Here is a 24,995-nt window from a genome sequence, read left to right as displayed (position 1 = left end):
ATCTAATCTAATAAACTAATCTTGCTGTGCATTCTCTGTGTATGGCTGGCCACCAACAAGTTGTACCCAGTACACATCATGGCTGTCTCATATTGACGAATAAACACGTTTTTTTTCCTTTTTCCTTTGCAGAATACTGATAGGTGGACACAGCAATTCCACAGTCATCCCTAAAGGGAAGATATTCTCAAGGATTCAACCAGATGTATTGAACAGTGCTTCTGCGCTGCAAGACAATCTCGATTTAGGAAACCGGCTGGAACACTGTGTTCTCTACCAAAGAAAAAAATCCTCTCTGAACTGATTCTCAAGCAATTTGGATAGTGCAGTCATCAAGATCACCATTTTCCCTACTTCTTCAATTAACTGCCCATTCCTTGCATCCCTATGACTAATACACAACTGGGATGTTTGACATGGTAATCAGTGAAACGCACTGCACCACTCGATAACACAAGTTCATGGCTAAATGAGGTCGGGCTGTAGGTCAGATATGGTGTTTGGTGTTGCGCTCCATTAACCTGCCAGCCAACAACACATTAATGCAGAAAAAATACCCTTCTCAGCAAACGAGATGGATGGACAGACTGCCTCAAGGGGATGCAGACGCTTAATCCTTTAAACTGTTCCACGTATTACCTCTGAATGAATACCACAGCAAACACAAATGTTAAGCCCAGGCAGTTTAGTGACCTTGTAAACATAGTAATACACACAAGAATACAAATGTGCATCTGCACCTGCAGACAATTCCCCCCCAAAAAAATCCAAGATGAGCACAGAGTAGTGCGATGCACTGCCAAGTAAGAAGGTCAACATCTTATCTGTGCATGCTAAAAAAGACTAATACATCTTTGTCAGGTGCCAAACACCATCACACCTTAGCAAATGGACCGTAACGGACATTTGCACATGGAACCGGCCTTATCTCTGATCCTGTTAGCGCAGGCTAAGAGGGAAGGGAAACGAATGAAAGGGAAACCTGCATCAATCATTAGAAAACTGTATGGGGTTGTCCTTAGGAAGGTCAATAATCTTTTCACGTATGTGAGACTTTATCAGATCCATTCTGAAGCCCCAGATAAAAGCCTCTCACATTAACCTCCGCCGAATGGCAGCGCATCTCCCCCACACAAAGCAGCCTCTTACTCCCACAAAGATACCGGGCCCAAGGTCACAATGGCCCGGGGATTTGGAGGAGACAGCGGAGCATTACCCCGCGCCAAACAAGCTGTCAACGCAAAACTTTGTCAGCAAGATGGAGAAATTAACTGGCAGGAAGTGATAATGAATCTAATCCCGGTTTTGCCGCCGCAACACCACCATGCGTCTCCCGTGTCCCCCTGAATGGATTTCAATCCTCTACCATCCCTATGCCAAGACAGGAAAAGTGACATTATCTCTGGTATACAATAGAGTTGGACTGAAAAGGGAGAGGGAGGAAGTGGAGGTGTGTGTTAGTTTGTGTGTGCGTGCGTGATTGCTTGTGCGTGCGTGTGAACGAGCAAGCATGAAGACTCACTTGATATTCACTGTCCATGGGTTCAGTGATTTGGATGTCTAGCACTTCATCCTGATAGGCGTCATCATCTTGGGCCAGTTCTCCGCTGTAGTTCATTTGGTCTTCGTGCATCTCGCCGTCGACAGCCTGGCTGTATTCCTCGGTGTACTCCTCCTCTTCGCCCACCCCCTCTTGTAGGTAGCCCCCCTCCTGTGCATCCTCATAGCCATCCTCCGCTCCCAGGTTGACGATGTCATCCGTGTAGTCACCATCTCCCAGGTCGCCCTGCTGCTCGTAGGATGTGACCATGTTCATCGTGGCGTTGAGGCTCACATCCTGGCCACTGAAAAGATTAAATTACGCACAAAAACAAACTTAGGTGAAATGAATAGGGTTGAGATTTTTATATTTCTGTAATATAAGACTCACAAGAGTGTCTTCCTGGAATTTATTTTGTTCACTTGCAAGGCAGGCACAAACTTCAACACAGCCTCAGGCTTAATGAGAGAAATGAGAAATGTCTCAGGGCTGTCAAATAAATTGAGCCTTGGATAATTGTCAAAAAATGTGCAATCGATTGAAGTATATATTCGATTGGTATGGTGTGGCTACCGTTAATGTTTTATAAGGTTAATTCAAAGTCTTTGGTACACCCTGCACGGTCTATGTTGAGTCTGAAACACTTCCGCATGATAGTGACATCACTGCAGAATCCTTGCATCTTTATTTTAGCCTTTTCAACCAGCCTTGGGTGTCCATGCTCACGCTACTTAGTCACTTGCAGGATTCTATCCCGTACTTCACGTGTCATAATTTAATGTCTGAAAACATTCAAATATAACTATCAGAAGGTGTAACCCACGTAACATAATGCATCAATCACTCTGCAATTTCCTGAAGTCAGTTAAACTCTGAGTCATAAAGTATACTTTTCTATGCAAAATATAACAATAAATAACGGATTCAGACAAACCAGTTCAGTCTAGGTGCACTACTGACACCGAATTGGTCAGCACCAACGCTGAACAGCAGAAAAATGCACACAAACCACAATGGCATTAATATTATATAGTTGGGTTTTCCATCATATACGTGACACCAACCCATCACACCCCCTATATCCTCACAGGAGTGATGATATTTGGTACAAATATTGCAGCCCCAGCGTGTGCAGGCACGTGCATCCCCCTCCAGTAGCATCTCTTAGACTGAAGTTTTTACTGCAGGAAACCCAGAATAATAATAATAATCAAATATAATCAAATATCTGCAAATATTTAAGACTGTTGACAGCCCAATATGGTAATAAGCGCATAGTATGATGATTATTATTTGAATAGTGCCAAGTACATGATGCAATAAATCTGTCATCTTCAAAAGAAGGTTGAGGTACGGTCAAGTTAATGATACAAATTGAACCTGTCTCCAACTCAGCTGTATCCAGCAAAAGCCCCAAATCGTCTCTTATCTCCAGTGCTGACACTGGTGATATTGTCAGGGTTGTCTGGACAATACTCATAATGACAACAACACTGGGGTGCACACATGCATCTTCTGTCAGGTTCAAAGTTGCACAGAGTCCCTCTGGGTTTTGCCCAGTAAAAAACATATTACACTGATAACCTTTACGCTACATAGTCCCGGCACAGCACGCCATGTCTCTACCCTCCTTTTTTGCCTTTCTATTAGTACCTGGTACCAAGTAATTGGAGGTGCGTTTTTTTCACGCTCATCCTCTTTAGGTCCAACAGGGCTAACGTGTGAAATTGCTGACTACTACTGATTGGTCAGATAGTTCTCACAAGCAACACAGACAGATCCATCCACGGACGATTCAGTCAATGGAAGCCAATGAGTTGCATTGTTGTTGTTACAGCCACTCGAAATTAGCCTCGCATCGGCCAGACTGATAACGTGGATTCAGTCTCACGTTCCTCCCCGGTATCAGTCTGGACATGATTTTGATGCTTTTCACTGTTGTACGGACAGCAACACCCTGCCAGAGCACCTCGGGCGCTTCAAGCAGACAATAGCTAAACTTTTGGAGAGGAGCGCCGGTCATTAGTCTTGAATGGGTCTGACAATCTGGTAATTTATGACCCACGACCATAAGAAGTTCATATTTACTTTGTTTCAGCTAAGTTATTTGTGCTAATAACGTTCGAGCACAGCAACGGTTTATAGGTTTGACCGTCGCGGCCATCAATAAGTGAAGCGATGCTTGCGAGCACTCTGGATATGACGTGTAGCCCCCCTTCCTGTCAACTGTGTCCACGGCCCCTTATGGTAGCACAGAGTAGACTGGAGGGCAGTTAACGACTTTAGACCATACGTAAATGGTAAATGGTGCATTTATATAGCGCTTTTATCCAAAGCGCTTTACATAGATTGTGCATTACATTCACCCACCGATGGCAGAGGAAACCATGCAAGGCACCAACCTGCCCATCGGGAGCAATTAAGGGTTCAGCATCTTGCTCAAGGACACTTCGACACTAACTCTGGGGGAGCCCCCAGCCCGGGATCGAACCGGGAACCTTGCGGTTTCCAGTTCACTCTACCCCTGAGCCACTGCCGCCCCGTACATACGCACGCACGCACGCGCACACACACACACACACACGGCCGTGGACCCCCATATGAAAAGGTTTTGTGCCAAGGACCCCCAGAAGAGAAGATTTGTGTTAAAATAGTTTCAAGTATTAAGAAAAAAAAAAATCTAATATAGCAGATGTACAAGCTCGCAGCACGGCACGAAGTGACACGCTGTGAGCTTATATATCTGCCATTTTTAAATAGCCATGGTAAAACATTTAGCTGGGACGCCCTGGAACCCCGCTCCAAGGAACCCTGGGGTCCCCAGACCCCACTTTGTGAGCCACTTCTCTATACTTACATGTAAAACTGACCCGAGTTGGCACTGCACTTGGTGTGCTCTTTTTTCCCCCCCTCTACCCCAAATCCCGACCAAAATTGCAGATTTGTAGATCTGCTATTTGTGGTGAATGTTCCCCCCAGAATAGGGATGCTAGAGCCCATTTCACATATTTCATATTTATGCAGAAAAAAATATCTAAAAGGTGGCCAATTTAGTATCGGCGATGCATCGGGACTAAATTAGTTTGACGAAATCCCTGATCCTGTTCTGGCCATGAGTAAGTCTGAAAGCCTTCGTTCCATTTTTCAAACGTTGTCAAAGATATGTCCAGGGTGCTGTCCACAATTTGAAAACTTTGTAAATTGAAACTTAAAATGTAACATGCTTAACATAGCTTACCTTATATTTTGATCTTCGTCATCACTTTGTAGAAGGTCGTCGTTGAGCTCTTCATCCGACACTTCGGAGGGATTCTTAAAAGAAAACAAAATGGGTGTTGTTCGGTGAGAGAATGAAGAATGGCAACTAAATGTCTTTAGTAGATTTATTTGATACTACAGATGACAATATTATGAAAAGATGATATGAAAATTAAAGAGTAATGGATTGAAATGAGAATAGCCAAAGTAATAAAAGAAAGTGGACAGCGTCCGGTTGCCTCTGAAGGCAAGGGGAGTCTGACACCGATCTCAGTGCAGTATTTTGGCTAAGCAGTTCTCCTTTCCCAGTAAACACTAATGCAGATGGCCCCTTATCTTCCTTATCTTTCCAGCTAGGACACTCCATTCAGACATAATCATAACAATGTGTACTTATAATTACAAGTCATACAGTATAAAAGTAATACACAAATAGGAGGAGTAATGAATGAATAATAAGTTACAATAATTAACAGGAATATAAATAGAATTTCCATTACAGGTGTCAATAACGTACTAGCATAAAATATGTATTTTTTTTTATGTGATTAATTTAACTGTTTGAGACAGATAAAATAAAGTGAGTTCATGTGTGTGTACTAGGGAAGGGGGTCAGAGGATCGCCTGTGACCCAGGAGAGGATGCTTTATTCCCATGTGGTGTAGGCAATCTGGCCAGGTCATGACAGTTCTTTTTTGTCCACAGCACTTCCTCCTGGTTCACATCAATAATTCCCCCTGTGGAGGAACCACCTGCCACCCACTCCCACTGTTCACTTCTATCACACAAATGTTACAACCATCCCTTAGTACACATATCCCTGCTTTGAATGGTTGCTTTATTCAATTCCTTCATTGGAGGAAATGAATGTGCTGGTAGCTGCCAGCACATTGATTTCTGTGTCTATTTCTGTGTCTATTTTGTAGGGCTGTCCCCGACCCCGACTGACTCAGATCTGATTAGGCAGTTCAATACAACAATTTGTGTTATATTAAAGTCTAAGACCTTCTGGTAAAATAGTACATTGGCTTGCATTTCAGTGCTTATGAGTCATTAAAAAAATTGAGCATTTAAAATAAATAACTGCAATAAATGTAATTAACTCTGTGGATAGGAGTGTTTCATCATAGTAGAGTTCTGTGAACCTCAACCAACATGCAATGAAACGACTCACTACTGCAACAAGTAAGAAAGAACTGTAGGTTAAGAGTGGCTTATTGGCAGTATTGGCCAAGAATGAGGATGTCTATCCCCTTTTCAATGCGCTAGCATTTTCATTGAAAATGCATTTTTTTCTTGAAAATACATTTGTTTTGGGACCTTCTCTTTATTTATTCCCACACCTGATTAAACAACTGACATGGAGAAAAAAGAAAAATAACAACCATCTGCTGAGGGGTCTCTGACTAATGATTCAAATCACTTACTTTCAGGGGGCAGCCCTACTATTTTGTTTAGTGAGGAAATTAGCGATGGATTTGATATCTTCTTACCTTTTTAACTGACAGCCAGTCCTCCTGCAGCAAATCGTCTTCAAGATCGCTAGAAGAACAGATAAGATAACACATTAAAAAGGAAAATATGATCCATAATATAGGCAACAAAACGCATTAATTTAATATTAAATGTATCATGTGCATGTGACGCGAGGGCGTCATTCATCCTTGTTCTTGTAGATTAGAGCAAAAGACCCTCACACCAAATAGCTCCGCATAAGAGGACTTCCTCAAACTTCTGATTCCTGAAGAAAAGAGAAGTTCTGAAGAAGAGTCTGTGTCGCTAAAACGCCACTGTATTAAATAAAAACATTGTAATACAAGCCATTTGGTGTGCTGTTGATCTTTCTGCGTTAATCAACAATGTATTTTTTTGATCCAGCAGCCAATGTATCAGACACTGCATGTCTTTTGTTTACTGTCGCATTATAGAATCAAGACACCACTTCATCATGCTGACCTGGTATTTATTGTTACGAGTACTACTTGTGACTAACACAAGAAGCTCCTACCCATCTATGTGTATAAGGAGGGTCTGGTGTGTGTTTAATGTATTTCACCTATGAGCTCATGTAATAAAATGACTACCCTAAATCCTACAAATATTCAATTGTCTACGTCTGAGTAGGGTTGGGATCTGGAACCGGAGGAGCCGGATCCAACATTGAGCCGGAATCGGTAATATCAGTGGTTCTCAAACTTTTTTAATTTCAAGGACCACCATAACTGATTGTACAAATGGAACCAAATGGACCCTCACAGGTCCATTTGGTTCCATTTGTACATTCTCAGAGTTACAGACCTGTATGTCTCAGAGTTACAGACCTCTAAGGGTCCATTTGGAACTTGTTAAAGGGAATCGTTAAGGAAACGGAATAGTTAAAATCCTGAAGGCTCCCAGCACTAATCCTGAGTGATTCAGAACTCATCGACACATGCATTTAGACATTCCACCCCATGGAAACCCCATTCTCCAGCAGTTCAAGTAGTTTTCGGCAGACAGGCAGGTTGTGATTGCTCAAAGACGCTGTCATTTGAGGGTCCGATAGTGTGCCACAGCTTGTAGTCCTTAAACCCAGAAGTGACCCAAGGGGATCACGTTTTGTTCTGCGACAAAAGTAATTTTTAAACTTTTGTGAATTGCCTGTGTGGCCCAATAATCAAGGCTTCTTTGCTATTTTTTCTCCTGTTTTGTGCCATTGTTAATCTGCTGTGTGAACCCATGGCAGAGGTAACTTCCGGGTTGGCCTACAAAATGTTCTAGCACTTCATAACAGCAAGCCAAAAAAACTAAATTGCATTGGGGAAACAAAGCAGCTGTACTCAACTCAAATTTCTCTAGTGGGAAAAAAAGGACTTTGAAATTCATACAAGTGATGACATGGCCCAGATGTACGGCTTCAGTTTCAGTAGACTGGGATGCTGGGTAATGCCATCTTCTGAAGAATTCAACATAATTTCACGTTTATATTTTAAGTGGAAATTAAAACAGAGCTTTTAAATGGATTATTCATAGCTTGCTACTTTCCAACAGAATGTCTACTTGGTAAGTATCAACACTACATCTATGATATTCAAAGCCTTATAGTTCCTTTATAATGCATCCATGAAACACTAGCTTCAGTCTACTGAAACATTATTTTATTACATATGATAAAATGAGCACGTAATAAATTGTAAACCTATAGGCTAGCTTTTCTTTTATATAGTATCAATCGAATATAATGTGTAGTCCCTAGCTGCTGTGAGCACTACTTGCCAAGTGCTGTAGCAGAAGTCAAGCACCAGTCAGGCACCTGTCAAATACAACTAAATATTTGGCTCTGGCTGGTGATAAAACAACCAGCTTTGTAGGTCTTACTCTAGTCTAGCAATATAGTTGGGAGGGTAAAACAGTTCGTTCTGAATTGTGGGATACAGCCTAGTTGAATGTCTGCCGATCCTAAGAGGATTGTTTGTGAATAGAATACCTTTTTCATAGGGTATTCATTTGGATGTAACATCAACACAAATGTTTTAGTCTTCATTCCATGCACTTATCAGAACACAGGCCTTGACTTGAGTCATGGGTAGGAATGGATCCAAATAAATTATTGGCCGAAACCGAAAATAAGGAAACACTTGGGCAACTACCAAATGTTATTTTATTGCAAATTATTTGTACCATTGCTACGACTCTGTTGTGTGTTAACTTATTTAGTCCCCCCTACAAACGTGCCTTCCTTTCTGAGCTGCAGTAGCTCTTGGTGCTAACTGCTAATAGCATGTAGATTGTTTACTTTATGTGCAATCTCACAGTGTGTCAGAAAGTCAATCTTTTCCAAGTATTAAGTTGAGAAACAAGGCTAGCCAATTGCAGAGTGAAACTGTCTCTCTCACTGTGAATGAGAGGCGGAGCTGAGCTGCTCCATGCTCCTGTGCTCCGAATGTGTGAGCGTGCATGTGTGTATGTGCGCTCGCCACTGTCGGAGCTAGGCAGAGATGAGCCAAAGGAGAACACACAGCTAGCATATTTCAGCAAATGAGTTTTGAAGAATTCCAAATCAATATGTAGCCCATAGATAAATGTATATGGCAACACTAAAACCTGATTTATGCGCTGAAGTGAGTATACCTAACGTAATATGGCCAATGTAATGATACTAGAGGTTCGGGCCGCTACGCGGCCCTCACTTCTAGTTGCCTGACCCACACATCGGAGACAGACAGTAGAACGTGTAGACGTTCATTATCCATCTGTCATCCAACCTTACAGGCTATATACTATTATTACAATGACAAAATTAAGTCCTTTCCTTTTCATAACTGTAGCGGTATGTGGCAAGCTCAAGTGTCCTCCTTGTACTTAGACACACACACGAAAATATTGATTTATATTTCAATGCCAGTCACACCTCACATGTTGGCTACATGTTTGGAATACAGGCAGAAAAAAACAGGTTTAATGGGTACATTTACACTGTTGAGTGAACAATGGGTAGCCTATGAACACTGAGGATTTTACTTCTGTTCTGATGAGGGATAAAAAAAAATACTTAACAATGAAAAGTACACGGTCCAAAGGCTAGAGATACGATCCATTTTTTTTACCAAATGTGGCAAGAATTGGACAGGTGGTCAGCTAGAACATGGCTGCAACATAGCAGAGAAAACGGTAATATACCAAACTCCGCCTTGCCCCTTTAAGGCGATTGTATTATTAGAGATACCTAGAGATGGTCCGATCAATCGGCCATGGATCGGATAGGCCCGATATCAATGAAAATAATTTGATCGTCATTCCGATAAATAGGTCAATTAACCGATCCGATCATGACTTATATATGTCAAGAGTTTGATATCACTCCGGATCCGAAGGTGGCGGTGAAACGCTGGCTGAATAACAGCCGCCTTAAAAGAAGGAAGAAGTGTTTGTTATGATCTCGCTGCACTGCTCTGCTCCACGCACGCAGGTTTGAAAATGTCCGCGGTGTAGAACTTCTTTACAGTGTGTGAGACCGATGCAACACACACTATGAAAAAAAACAACAACGCTGAAATCTGTCGCGCACAGAAAAAAACTTTCACTCCGTCTGTGTGTGTGTGTGTGTGTGTGTGTCAGTGCAGCCCTGCCTGCAGCCTGTGTGTGTGTGTGTGTGTGTGTGTGTGTGTGTGTGTGTGTGTGTGTGTGTGTGTGTGTGTGTGTGTGTGCGCGTGCGCACGCCCGCTCGTTGTGCCTCGTTAAAAAAAAAAATCCAGCAAACAGCCCAAATAAAGTAGTCCATTGAAGTAGATAGGGACAACACTTATTGTTGAGTTAAGCACAACATTTTAGATCTTTTTAGAGAGTTTAAAACTATCAATTCCAGCAGAGTTTGGTGTTAGCAGCTAGCACATAGCAATGACATATGGTACTTTTTTTCGCCTTGAATATTCATGAAAGGCAGAGTGACACGGTTTGTTTTTTTGCCTTGAAAACAATGAAAGGCATATGCCTACAATGTTGATATACTCAGTATGCCAAAATGGTATGGCTTTCATTCAGACAGTATGGCATACTCCTGGGTCCTGGCACCCACTAACTACATTGAAAACCTAACACTGTTACTGCTTAGATCAGGAGTTATTTTGTTGCATTGGAATTGCTGAGGTTTTAGACATATTTTAGTTTGTTCAAGACAGTATATTTAAATGTAATATTTTGTGGATTTAGTTTACTCGTTTTGAACCAATGCTGCACTCATTTGACTTGTGATTTAAAAAAGCCTTATAAAAAATAGAAATGTACTTTTACTTTTACTTGTACTTAAGTATTTTTAAAAGCATGTACTCTTGAATACTTAAGTACGTTTAAAAGCAAGTACTTTTTTACTCTTCCTTGAGTAACATTTTGACTGAGCTACTTTTAGTTGTAGTGGAGTAAATGTATGATACATGCATGAGTGAATGAATTAATAAATAAATAAAAAAGTTCAATAAAATAAAAAAAGTTAAAAAAGATAAAAATTAATATTGCGCAACATGATTGGATCGGTGATCGGTATCGGATGATCAAACTTGATCGGATCGGTGATCGGTTTAAAAAAACCTGATATAATATTGCGCAACATGATCGGATCGGTATCGGATGATCAGATTTGAAAATGATCGGATCGGTGATCGGTTTAAAAAAACCTGATCGGACCATCTCTAGAGATACCCCATGTTACTATATTTACATTGCAATTATCTTATAACTTAGAAATTCAAATTATATTAATCAAATGGGCTATGAAGGTGAACAAATAAGAACACAGGTGAAGATGTAATTGGAATAAGTGTAGATAGAGGGTCCTCCTCTGGAGATATTTGATGCCTCAGTTTCAGTGAAGAGATGGGCGGATGAGGGACAGACAGGACACTACCTTATAAATCCTGGCCCCAGGATATTGCCTAAAGCCCCAGTGGTGGCCTACCATGCGTTTTTAAAGGCTTATTTCACCACAACTGTCTTTTAACAATGCGAGGGGTGATTTTCCTTGGCTACAACAAAAGGATGTTTATAACTGGCTTTAGCTGTATATTCCTGTAACCTACCTGCAAGGCAAACAGGGGATGATTGATATTGTCCATATAGTTGCGTTTGGCTATTGACATATATATTTCAGAAGAACAGCTTTGGCAAAAGGCAATTTCTGCGTCTTTCTCTGAAATGTTGATCGGTGGCAGGTAAATAAAACTTTCGGGCAGGTGGAGTTTGCTTTCGAGTTGCTCACATTTGACCGTCTTTAGTTCACTATAAACACAACACGAGATATCTGTCTATTGTGTCTAAACACCTGAACGTGGCCAGAGCGCTCCGTCTCTCCCCCCTCCTTCTCGTTAAATTTAACTTCCATACTAATACAGGAGTGATAATAAGGATCTCCATGTTAGTAGCACTGTAGGTTAATTAAAAACACATACATTGGCAGATTAATCGGAGTCAAATGATTTGGCCTAGAGCAACAAAAAAGAAATGTATAATACATATGCATATTGAATTTGCCATTTAATAACTTACTAAGAAATATAGAGGGTGAAGTCCACTGGCTAACCCATGCAAATCACACTATTTCAAACATATTGAGAGTGCAACGGCTTCCAAAAAAATGCATAACACGGTCTAAAATGGCTTATTTTTTTCTGGTAAGATAGAAGCTTTTACTGTGTAAGGTCCATTTGTGGCTGCAGTTAGTCATGGGCTACATGCTCCACTCTTGAAATCACCACAGCAGTTTGTTGTGAACATCACTCTACAGTAGATAACACTCAACCCCAAAAACAATTTCTCTCTCCGGGCAATAAATACCTGTCTAAATCGTCATCTGTTCCTCTTCTCCTTCGTGACCGTTCCGCTCCTGGCTTGTCATATTCGTCAAAGCCTTCATCTGTAAGAGAAAAGACCATAGTACTTCATTTATTTTTACATTCTCTGATCAGTTCAATGTTTAGCAAATATACCCATCATTATCCCCGCCAGAATGGCAGGGGTAGGTGTGTCAACCTTTCACCCGTCTGTGTGTGTGACATTCTGTGAGTCCATGGCTAATCTCGCAAACGACTACTCTGATCAGCATAGTATTTGTGCATGCTGCCAGTAGGCCAAGGAACTCACCCCACAAATATTTTTCTAATCCGTCAACGACAACTACATTAATTGTGTGAATTCATAATCTCAGACCCACTGTCCCTCCAGGGTATGGAGTAGGGCTGCACAATTAATCCAATTTTTATCGCGATAACAATTTTTGGCTTCCATAATTAAGTGGTTTGGCAATGTGGGTTCCCCAGAAATAGATCCCATGGCCCATTCAGATATATTGCAAAATCCCAATCGCTGGCAAAGTCGGTCCCCCAGGCCATTGAGATGCATTGTAACATCCCATCACTGGGAGAGAAAGTCGGTTCCCAACATAGCATTGCTGCCTTGGAGAGAAAGTTGCCAAAACATCCCATCGCTGGGAGAGAAAGTTAGTTACCGTTTAGGCTTTCCACAACAACATTCCTTCTGCCAGTAGTACAAATAAATGAAAACAATGTTCAGTGTAGTGCACACTGCACACAATAGGCAGCATTTCTGTGTTTTACTCCAAGTTAAGATGAGCAAGTTGCAATGCAGTAAACAAAGTTCCTCTGCTGCATTTTCTCCAGTTTGCTGAATGTTCTCTCGGCATCCTTTTTTTGTCCCTCAGTAGTCCCATAACATGAGTCGCAACTCAGAAGTTTCTCTGCATTTGTTTCAGTGAGTCTGTTCCTCTTTTTTTCATGAAGGGTCTAAAACTCACTGGATTATCTCTCACTGGGAATGGGGGGTGGGGGACAAAGAAATGTTCTTGGCAGTGGTGCAAGAAGGCTTAGCTGGGTTTTGTTCTGTTTGCACCATTCCAGTGGTAGACTAGTCTTTCTATCAGTCACCAGCTCTCTGGAGCAATGGTTCAGTTCGTTAGCGATGTCCTCCTCGCCCTCTTCTTCAATAGGAGATACGTGATGACTGTGAGCCCCAAGGATGTTTGCGTACAATTGGTCAACAAGACCAGAGGGCTCCTCTTCCTCCACCTTACTCGTTTAGGGTCAGATCCTTGGTCTCCAGTGGTGCTTGTTGTTCAGACTTGGAGGCAATGTCTTGTTCCTCTTTTAGCCATTGTTTTGCCTTGTTCAATGTGTCCTCTGCTACAAAGACATGGCCCTTGTATCGAGGATCCAGCAGTGTTGCCAGCACCAAACATCGCCCTGGAAATTATACATTTTGAGATATTGAATATGTAAACCTCCCATGTTCTCCGCAAACATGCCCACTTGCCCAGGGCACGCTTCTGCTCCATCAACCTGTGCAACAGGTGCTGAGTAGAGTTCAAGTGGGTGGGAACAGCTTAAATCTGGTATTGCAAGACTTCCACATTTATGCTTCTATCGTCTGAAACCCTAGTGCGCCTGCCCTATTGGCATTAATGTTGGATGGATGGTAAGGGGGATGCTAAGGGGATCCCATGCTATAGGGTTGCTAATTGAATGGTCCTCAGAAGCTGTTTTGCTAGCAGAGTGGTTTAAGCGTCATGTCTTCAACTTGCTGATAATGTCCTCTAATGGTTCTCTGACTGCTGATGCCCTTGTTGATCACAAGATGCAGTGTGTGCAGCTGAGGTCCAGTATCTTTGGCAAACTCACGCCTTTGATCATGTTCGCACCACTGTCTCTGAGCACAAGCACCACTGGCTCTTGGATGATATCCCAATGGTCCAACATGTTAAGAAACACCTCACTGGTGTACTCCTCAGTATGTGAGCCAGAAATGGCCTTGACATTTAACACTGCCCCTTTTCTTTCCCAGTCATCATCTATAAAATGTGAGACTCATTAATGATTCTGTTTCTCCAGACCAACATTCTGTGGTGAAAAACAAATGGGGGCCAACAATCTCTGGTGTAGTCAGTGCTTTGGCATAACCTTTGTGAGCAACACTATACATTAAGGCTGCAACAACTAATCGATTAATCGATTAATAATCGATTACTAAATTAGTTGCCAACTAATTTGATAATCGATTAATCGATTAATCGATAATCGATTAATCGATAATGGAATGTAATTAATTCAATGTAAAATTGGCTATTTTATCCAAAATGTAATAAAAAAAAAAAAAAAATGGAAAGTGTTTAAGTAAATTAAAGTACACATGATTAGAACATGCTTAAATATTCGACAATTAAGGTCTAATATTTCTACAAAACCACAAATTGTCTTTATTTTTAGATAAAACATGCCTTAAACTTCAAAATTATAAGGTAATTGCTTAATAAGTGCGATAATCCGATTAATCGATTAATCGTTTAAATAATCGCCCGATTCATCGATTATGGAATTAATCGTTAGTTGCAGCCTTACTATACATCATGTCAATGGGATAGTGCTTCTCACTTTTAAGATTACATTTTGTAGGAGGTGCAACAGTTAATCGAACTAATCGATTAGTAAGAAATCCCTATTTGGGGTATGTCATACTAGGCTAAAATGTTTAAACTTTGTAAAATAGTTAAAATAGCATATTTACAAGGCTTAATGGGGATTACCACTCATTTTCAACATTAAACTATTTCATTTATACACCTTAGAGCTGATGTGGAAATATTCCTTAATGTTGGATCCTGTTCCTCCAGTTCCTCCTGTTCCAGATCCCAACCCTAGATTAGAGCCATATGAAATCCGTGTTAACGGAATCGCGGACGGAATCGCGGAAATGACCAATAAAAATGGAATTGGAATAAAACACGGAATATTGCAGAATTTGGGGGGAAAAAAAAATCGCGGTAAAATATTTTTTTTTACCGCGAATTTTTACAAATCCACGGGACACCACCATTTTGCATGGCCACATCCTACTTTATAAACAGTAAAATCCACGTAGAAATAGTCTTAGAAAGACGATAGAAACAATAATACATGCGCGACGCCATTTTGCGCATGCTCAGACCGAAGTCACCGAATTATTTTGGGAACATTTTTGCGTATAACACAACAAGGGCCATGTATGGACTGTTATATCTTGAACATTTATTCATTTCCACTTACCAGACACTTTTTTTTATGGTAAAAATGAGCATAAAAAGCAAAATACAGAATTCAGAAATATTAAAATGGAAAAAACAGAATTTGGGAAAAAATAAAACGGAATTGGGAAAAAAATAAAACGGATTTCATATGGCTCTACCCTAGATGTGATCAGTGACGGTCGGAGCCTTGCTGCTAGAATGGGGATCTTACTTCCAGCAGCAACAGTGCAGCTTGAAAATGTACTTAAGATGTGTACTAATTAAGTACTAATATGTCTTGTGAAACAGAATATATAATCTCATGCCATTATAAACTACTAAGATTTACTTGCAAAGCGAGTATATTATTTTGCACGGACATAAGGCAGTAGGGAACCCCTCTGTGGCAGTGACGTGATGACGTTTATTAACAAACGTGATGAACTTTTCTAACAGCACCGGCCAGAGCCTTCCAATGAGGCGCCAAAACGTCATCAGGTACGTTTAGAAAAACCATCACGTTCCCAGTCTAAACTGGGAACGTGATGGCAATACTTGTACACAATATAAGTGAATCCCCATTCTAGACCACAGGCTGCCTAGAACAGTGGTTCTCAACCTGTGGGTCTGGAGACCCAGGGGGTACCCAAATTATTTTGGGGGTCCCCAAATGATTAGCTTAATGTGCAAAGTGCAACATTGTTTTCTCACTCAACAGTAAACAAACAACATAAAGTATAAGACCTTTTAATACCAAATTGTCAAATACTGCGTAAGAAAGAGGCAAAAATTGCGCAAATAGCCGATCTACAAACTCACATGGGGGCCACTGTGAACCACTGGCCTAGAAGGTGGGCTAAGAGTAGAGCCTCCATCTGTCACTGATCACATGATGACCCCCAAATGATATACATAAAGTCGGTTAAATGTTGAAGATGAGTGGTATTGCTCTTTAAAATGGGGCTGAAGTGGTTAATCGTTTTTTTTATATCTAAAGAAATATGATAAAAACATGTCTCCCAATTATTCATTTAATAAAAAACGTAATTGATTGAATAATCGCTAAGAAAATAATAAAGAGTTGCAGCCCTTGGACTGTCATTTCCATCCTTAAAGCCCACTAGCCCAGCCACTAATGGGGCTAAAAATAACTCAGATTGACAGATCAGAATGGACCCAGCCCTGTAAGTCACAAGAAGAATACAATTTGTGGACAGACAGGCAGGCACAGCCCTATAATGCTAAATAGCATTATAGGGCTCCTGCATCAGCCCTAAAATGTACTCAACATTAATCAAATCAAGTGTTAATGCATTGATTGATATCTTTATTGATCATGAAATAAAAACATACGTCGCATGTAACATAAATCTGACTCACCATAATCAAAAGGATAACGCAAAAAAGCTTACTGTAGTTCATGTAGTGTGGTGCTGTTGGGTGCATGAAATGTATAGAGTTCATGATGTGAACAAGTCTCTGAGTGAATACGTGGGTGTACCTGCCACTCAAAGTGTATGTGTGTGGGGGAGGGGGGGGGGGGGGATACATCACATACATATTCTTAATATACCATCTACATACAGTATCTTCAAAAATACTATTTTCACAAAAAAAATGACCTGTATATTTAAATCAAAGCTTCCATATCAATGGAAAGTGCAATCAATTGCAACATGCCATCTGATTTCCAACACTAGTGAGTAGGCTGGGATATGAGTGTCACCTTTGGGCAATAGAAGGATGGAGTTTAAACTGTACTTCATAACTTTGATATCCCGCCTGAGATTTGAACACAGGTCTGGTCTACTCCTGCGTATTTGATTGATTGAATACTTTCTTAGTCAGAAATGTAAACAGCACGAGGTACAGTCAGACATTTAGGCTAAAAGCACAACACAAAAAAACTCCTGGGGACTGTGGTCATATAATAAGACCAAAAGGTTTCTAGCAATGAGCCAACACAGGAGATATTGCACTTTGAGCTTCAGGTATTGTTTACTACTTGACAACCAGTAGGTATCCTACCTGACACCAGGATCTACATTAAGTACACTTTTCAATTGAAAATTTGAAAAGTAGCACATCTGCAGTGGTTGGGGGTCAGGGGCCCTGGCCCCCAACCACTGCAGATGTGCTAGTCAGTTGCCTATTACATAATTATCTACCATACAGATTGATTTAAATAAATTGTATTAGTTGTATTCATTCAAATAAGTTCCGGATTGCAGCTATAATTGCTACATATATCTCACACTGGCAGGTGTAGCCGTTTCAGCTGCTACATTATATATAGACCCCTATATAACTGAATTGCTTTGAATAACAGCGGGTATTGAGTAATGATACCCAAACAAATATAAAGGCTAAAGGGATAAAGGCTAAAATGTCATTTAGATAGCATGTCATGTAGACAGATGCCAGGTCATTTGTAGACCTGGAATCCTATTGTGTATAGATAGCTTCAATGTACAGATTGACTTTTTGGGATATTATACTGTTGAGACTGATTGTAGGTTATTGGTTTACCTATGATCCTAGATTACTATTTCTATGCATTTGATGTATTACCTTGTGTAGTCCTTGATTACTTACTGTAAATCGCTCAGCATTAAGAGCGTCTGGTAAATGGCTAGATTGTACAATGTAATTCGTCGCACAAGCCTTTATCACGACACAAAAAAATGACGACATTCTCAACTGTCAAGTGTCGGCGCGAGCGTTAGCTATGAAGCTAGCTGCTGCTAACACACCATCACAGCCAAACAACCCAACAACCCGACGGTTACTTCGTTGAAAACAGGAATGCATCCGTTACAGTAAACTGCCACTTAACTAACGTGGTCACACCATAGCGCCACAATGACACACACAATGATTACTTGGTCATATTAACATTTGTTGATAGCATTAGCTAGTTAGCACTGCGTGGCCTAGTCTCAGAGCCGTCGTTTCCTGCGGTTATTGTTCATCAGAGGCTACGTTAGCCTCTTAGCTAGCGAGCTGTATCAACAATAATAATAACAATAGTGTACCTACCCTGAGCTTTGTTGGCCGCCATGACGCAAGACGCTTCACACTGTGAGTCTGACTATAAAACGTGGAAATACATCGACATGTTCAGTATAAATGAAACAGCAGACAGACGGTGAAGCTAACAGGTTGTCCACTGCAGTGCTACCATGTTATCCACCAGACCACCACACACCAGCGTTGCCAGGTTGTGCGTGAGAAAAAAGCAAGTGAAGCAACCAGGTCTATGAAAGCATTAGCCCAAAAGAAGCAACTCAGGCCACATGAGCACTTTATCAAGTGATCGGCTATTTTGAAAATAGCCGATCTACTACAAGCTCACAACGCGACACGTAGATATGTTATATTAAAATAAATCTTGAAGAAAATGTGACTAATTTGAAACATTTTAACAACACAAATCTTGTATGGGGGTCCCTGGCATAAAATATTTTCAGATGGGGGTCCTTGACATGAAAATGTTTGAGAACCTCTGGTTTAAACAACATTAGGAAACTAGCCCAAAATAAGCAACTACACTTTAGAAACAGCCCCCGCCAAAAAACAAAAAAACTTGACCAGAAAAACAAGCCCAAAGTAGCTTATAATAAGCAGACATGGCAACGCCGCATGGCAGAACTGTGATGGTGCATTGTGGGTGGGAAAACTCTGTTCCTGAATCCGATCCCAGATCGGTTTGGGCGGGGGGGGTCTGCTGTTTACCTTTTTGGAGAAAAACATGGGTTATCTAGATTATAGTGTTCATTACAATAGCCTACTCTGTTGACATGTTTGCAGTAATTATAGCCTTGGAGCAAGACTATCATAGATGTATTTGATCGAGTCTGACTTTTACTTAAGTCAAAATCGATAAAATACATCTTTGACAAAACAACACACCACGACCTTATAAGATTCAAGATCTTGGTGAATTGATTCATGTCTTTACAGTGATTTATTATAAGGGTAGGGTAGTCTTTTCATATCTGCTACATAAGCATTTTCAAGATGGAAAGCAATAGCCATCCTTGCTGTTAGTTGGTATTACTTTTGATTGATTGAATACTTTATTAGCAGTTTGCAAATAAAAGGGACAAGAAAATACAGTTCAATACAAGGTCTACTAAGAGGATTTGAAACCCAAGAAAGCCTATGATTTGTTTCCATTGGGGTCCTTTCTTTATACTCAATTCATCGAAACTACTGTGAAGGTTGTAAATGATTGGGTGATATGTTGTGGACCACAACATATCCAATAATGTAAAACCTTCCCAGTAATACCAACTAACAGCAAGGATGGCTATTGCTTTCTATCTTGAAAATGTGGACTTAGATTAATGTTGTTGTAGCCTAGAGTTGTAGATCTGTGAAATGCTGTAATTGTTGATGGCATACTGTAATGTGTTGTGGATATGGTTGTGGAGTCTATTATGGGTTGCATGGTTTTGCTTCAGTGGCACATCTATCCATCATTTTTATGGGAGGTACTCACACTTGATAACCTGACATACCTTTCTGTGCAGGTACTCAATGGATTTAATAGCTCAAGGGATAATTACATCAGCATCCCATGCATTGGTAAATATAAAAAATATAACTATGTTTGATTTATATTTTGAGCCCTCTACTCAAGTTGACATAGGCCACTGTACTGCCTGTCCCTTTACAATTATGGTCACATTTTGTGAACATTTCAAATGGTGGCTAATCTTTGTTCAGGTCACTCCTTTTATTTCTATTTTCTGTAAGGTCAAATCCTTTTTATCTCTCACTAAGTTTTTTTTCTGCCCCTTTCGTGCTTAAGTCTTGGAGTCAAAGTAGCTGTCTTCTCTATGGCTCGACTACAGCAGAATTCAAACCCCCAAATTCCACCAGGGCTGACAAACGTCAACAAAGACCCCTGGAGACACCAAAGAGAGGTGAGCAGTGAACTGAAGCCTCATTGTATTGGCTCATTATGGGGCGAGGAAGAAGCCATTTTGTAGCACCACAAGGTCAATATCTGAAAGCCAGAGCGATGGAGGGGATCAGCCGTGAGATTTTTAATTTGAGAAAGCGTAAAGGGACTTTCCTAGTGAAAGACAGTCTGTGAATTCTAATGGACTGGTGGGGATTGTACGGATAAGATGTTGAGCTGGTGAATGTTTTCCTTTTCTCTGTAAAAGCTGTATGAAATACAGTATTGAAAACGACCCTGTTCAGATATAATGTTTAAAAAACGTAGAAACATTTCATTCAACACAAAATAGACATATAGCATACTATTTAGCATATATTTAAAACAACATGGAAATGTTGAATCCAGGTAATCTGAATATTTATAGCCTCTTAGAAGTAATTACGTATGCATCATGCTTGAAAAACCTACAGTTCACATATATCTATTATCTAATGAATATTTCACCATGTGCTTGCTTAATCCCTCACAATTTCAACATTGTTAACAATATCATGAGTGAAATGATGATGGTCTTTCTGTCTTTATAATTGAAAACATGTTATTTCAGTAAAACACCTCCTGCATGTGAACCTTTGTCAGATCATGAGATGTCTAGTGCACTTGTGCAACTATTTTATCCATCTACACAGTACTAATATTGTATTATCGTAATATTGTATTAGCGGTGCAATTGCAATTCTCATATCACACATTTCTCAGATATCTTAAATATTTATTCTAAATGTATTTCATGAGATAGGCCTGATATTTCTATGTTCCCTGGATTCTCTTTCCCAAGATTTTGGGTTTACTTCCAAATGGAAGTGAAGAAGGGAGCTGTCACATTCTATTATGCTGACCTCAAAGGTTCAGGGCCTTATTCCCAATCCAGTGGTTTTCCATAACAATGAAATTTGGAGGGTGCAAAGCCGAAGCAGACAAGACTTTTTTTTTCTCCAGTTAAAGGACAGAAGTTCTTTACAACAAACCTATCTGTATGCCTTGTGTGTGGATGCCTTTGACAGAACCAACCCATAGCCAACGTGGAAGTTGTTTTGTATGAGACAATGTGTTAGTGCTGCCCACTTACCAGGATCAGTATAGATCTTGGGGTCATGGAGTTGGAGTATACGTTTACGATAGATCATAAAAAAGTAGATTATATACAGATGTACAGTACTGTATACACACATGCTTTGTGTGTGTGTGTGTGTGTGTGTGTGTGTGTGTGTGTGTGTGTGTGTGTGTGTGTATATATATATACACACACACACTATGTATATATATGTATATACCTGAATGCTGTATTAATGTGTAGGAACAGGTTTGCATATGTAGGCTACATGCTCAAATAACCACTAAAGTAGCCTTAACAGCACTAAAAAGAAGGTATGTTAACCTTTAAAAATAAGATACATAAAGTCATTGCAGTTACATCCATTACTTAATGTGTTTCAAAGTAGCCTAGCCTGCATACAGTGGCAAATGAACATTATTTTGTTCCTCGAATATGCATATGGCAATAAGACAATGCCTATGGGGGCTATTGTTTTCATCAGAATAGGCGACAGCCAGTGACCCACATCTGAGTGCGATGAACTGCTTGACTCAGGACTGCTGTTTTATTCAGTGTGTGCAGTGTCAGCGCACGGGATGAGGGGGTTATCTTTGTGAGCCATTGTCATTGGATGCTGGATCTGGATTCACAACGCCATTGGCTGTGCGACTGTCAGTCTGGAATGTTATTGCTGCTTCCCGCGCCATTCGACGTGCACGCGCAGGACAGCCAGGCACGTAACCGTTCAGAGACTGTCTGGAGTCTGTCTGAAACTGATAAAAATGGGGATGGAGTTTTTTAAGACTGTACCAATTCACAGGAAAGCGAACATTGGAAAAGGGAATTTTCTGACTATCTCAACTGCCGTCGCGATAGGTTTTCTTTTGCCATGCTCAAACAAGCAGTGGGCTATTTTAGATACTCGTTTGAAAGTTTTCCTTTTTTTTTTATTATTATTTTCTATTCTACAGCAGACAGTTCTTTATGCACAGGTAAGGCTGCCGTTGACGTGTGAGTAGCACTACTGCAGAAGCTACTTTGCTTGACTGCCAAGTATGATGCTTATATTGTTGTTTAAATTAAGAAAAAAAAATCATTATAGGTTTGCTTAATATTTAAATTTAAAGTTGTTAGATTAGCACTGCTAATCTAGCAGTGTGTTAATTAAATCATACAATACTTTTTTTTAATAATGTCCATCCATGCTTTAGAGAGCATTGTTGTGTTTTGGAGTCTACTTGACCTCATTCATTCACACTGTTGGTGGTGAGGATGCGCAGGTGACGCACCTTTGCTCACGTGCATGCTGTTGTTTAACCCCATGACTTCCTTGTACGTGATGCTGACTAGTGACTACCTGTTCTCACAACGTAGGCCTACCAGCACATGTGGGGAAAAAACGTGTGTAGGCTAAATGTTTGTTGCAGGGCTATATTTATTGTTAATTTGTAATACCTGTTGGTTTTCAGTGTTCATTTTTAATTGTGCTGCAGTGACAAAATGCTGGTCTGGTGGGGCTGTATAGTCTCCTTCTGTTCTATTCCATTGTCTGGGGAGGGAAGCATGATTTCAGACGTATGCACGCAGTCCACTAATCAATATTTTTCTGCAATTAAACACATATTTCTGCCCCTCAGACCTTTTTTAAAGTATTAACTGTGTTCTGCAGGAGATGTGTATCCACCTCCAGAATCTACAAAAAGTGCCACCATCCCCAGTACCTGCAGTCAAAGGTTGGTTACCGCAGACAATGAGACATAAGACCTCCATTATTAAAGCACGGTTAAAAGTAGATCATTCTCAAGTAGAGAACAATAGTGACGAATATGGCACAGCAAAACCTGACTTATACACCTGAATAAAAAAGTATGGGTTCATCAAAGTTTTACATATCCCAAATAAGGACCCAAAATAGATAAATTCGTTCTTTCCCAAAATCTTGGTTCATTTGAAAAAATACTGGAATACTTGATGTCTATGTAATGAATGGTGTGTAGATTACAGTGTTCATTTGGGGTCATTTTTCCACAATTTCCACTAAGAAACACATTTTAGAAAAGAAACACAACTCTCTACAAGTACATATTTTGTAAATGGTGATATGGAAATCCAAATAGTCATGTGCATTTCTGCCTGATCTTTCGCTGCCTCACTGTCACACCCAGCCAGACACCTTTGCTGTGTCACTGCAGCAGATGTCTTCAGACAGTATAGTCATATGACTTGGGGACCCCCGCCCCCATGTCTGATCCTTCAGGGCAAGATGGCTGCTGCAAGCCTTGCCATTGTTGTCCATGCCTTTTAATGTGATGAGTGAAATTAATCATAGCTATGCAATAGAATGCACTGCAATAAAGGGCGAAAAGTGGGTTCTAAGGATGTCATAGCCTACATTTGTTGGTTTTATTTTCTATGGATTATTCAAGCAGTGATCCCCATTATTTCCCCTTTGCACTTCTCTTAATGGAAAATACATTCAGAATTGTGTTTTTTCACGATATTGAGATATCTATCTATTTTGGTTCACTGCTTTCTTACAGTGTGTCTGAAAATGTCAATCTACCTCAGTGATATCACTTTTTTTTTCTTTTTTAAGTTGGTCGGTTTTCTCTTATTGGACCATCTATATTGGGGCCTCTTTGATTACCGAAGGATGTGTTTGGACTAAAATAAATATTTTGATTAGGATATTATGGACACAAAAACTATTTTACAGTAATTGAATTAATAATAATTGCTAAAGATTTAAAATGAGTACGGTAACAGTATTCAAATCTCTAAATTGATATCAAATATAATGTTGACTTCAAATTGAGAAGAAAGTTGTCTAAAGTGAAGTGAAAGAGAATATTTTCTTGATTTTGTGATATCCTGGGCACAGTTCATTAGTTCATTAATCCCTATCCGGATGGAACAGATAAGAATTTTAGGTAGTTGTTGCATTGAGATCGCTTTGATATCCGACCTGTGATCATATAATCATCTCACCGAACATCATGTCAAAAATAAATATAAGTTAGATTAATCAAAAAATATCTTTAATACCCAAACTCTAAATCTGATCCACTCGGAAAGGGATTCAAAGTTTTGAACTCTTGGGCCCAGCAGTGGATTACATTTTTCATTACAGTTCCAAGCAGTCAAAAGTATTTTTGTACATAACATTTTCAACTGTGTGTGCAACATATTGTGCAACACCTCAAGATGTTATCTGGGTGGTTTGCCTTTGAATGAAGTTTACTAATAGAGCTGAGAATACCCATATTTTATAGGGACACAGCTAATATTCAGAAAACAATCCATCATACACAGGATTCAGCATTTTTGTCCAGTCTGCTTATTAATTGAAGGTTGTCTTTTCTGTCCTGTATTTCCTCTTATCACACACCTGCTAACTGATCCTATGAGTTTGTTTGCACTGTTGATGTAGTAGGCAATGAGAAGTCAACCAAAAAAACTCAACTTTCTTCCGGGTCCACTGTCATTTACAGAAAATTTGAGAGATCGTTTGAGCACAGAGGGAATTTTGAGTGTTATTTCAAAGGGCCTTAGGGTTAACTCTGACATTACAAGTTATTTTCCCTCTGTGACTCTGTGATGTTTATCTGTTAGCCCTATCAGTGACTGGCCTGGACAGATCACTTCATTATCACCTGCTTAGTGCATA

The 24,995-nt window shown here is 40.1% G+C and overlaps 1 protein-coding gene and 1 long non-coding RNA gene across 8 annotated transcripts in view; one reads left to right on the top strand and one right to left on the bottom strand.

Annotated features, from left to right (window-relative positions):
• Positions 1-18,527, bottom strand: part of rbm33a (RNA binding motif protein 33a) — a 44,806-nt gene extending 26,279 nt beyond the window's left edge. For all 7 annotated transcript variants that reach the window (XM_084048893.1, XM_084048894.1, XM_084048896.1 and 4 more), the window contains exons 1-5: positions 18,360-18,527; positions 12,104-12,182; positions 6,292-6,340; positions 4,779-4,852; positions 1,523-1,844 (exon numbers count right to left, since the gene is read on the bottom strand). In XM_084048893.1, coding sequence (XP_083905019.1) covers positions 1,523-1,844; positions 4,779-4,852; positions 6,292-6,340; positions 12,104-12,182; positions 18,360-18,381 — 546 coding nt within the window. In that variant the 5' untranslated portion in view covers positions 18,382-18,527. The remainder of the gene's footprint in view (positions 1-1,522; positions 1,845-4,778; positions 4,853-6,291; positions 6,341-12,103; positions 12,183-18,359) is intronic.
• Positions 18,528-19,233: 706 nt separating this feature from the next.
• Positions 19,234-20,249, top strand: LOC311038974. The gene is made up of 3 exons (XR_014600115.1): positions 19,234-19,298; positions 19,856-19,910; positions 20,137-20,249. It is a non-coding gene; the product is annotated as an uncharacterized lncRNA (long non-coding RNA).
• Positions 20,250-24,995: the final 4,746 nt, after the last annotated feature.

The sequence above is a fragment of the Gymnoscopelus microlampas genome (assembly GCF_963454915.1).
Source record: "Gymnoscopelus microlampas genome assembly, chromosome: 22".
Lineage (NCBI taxonomy): Eukaryota > Metazoa > Chordata > Actinopteri > Myctophiformes > Myctophidae > Gymnoscopelus > Gymnoscopelus microlampas.
This window is presented reverse-complemented; position numbering and strand designations above follow the sequence as displayed.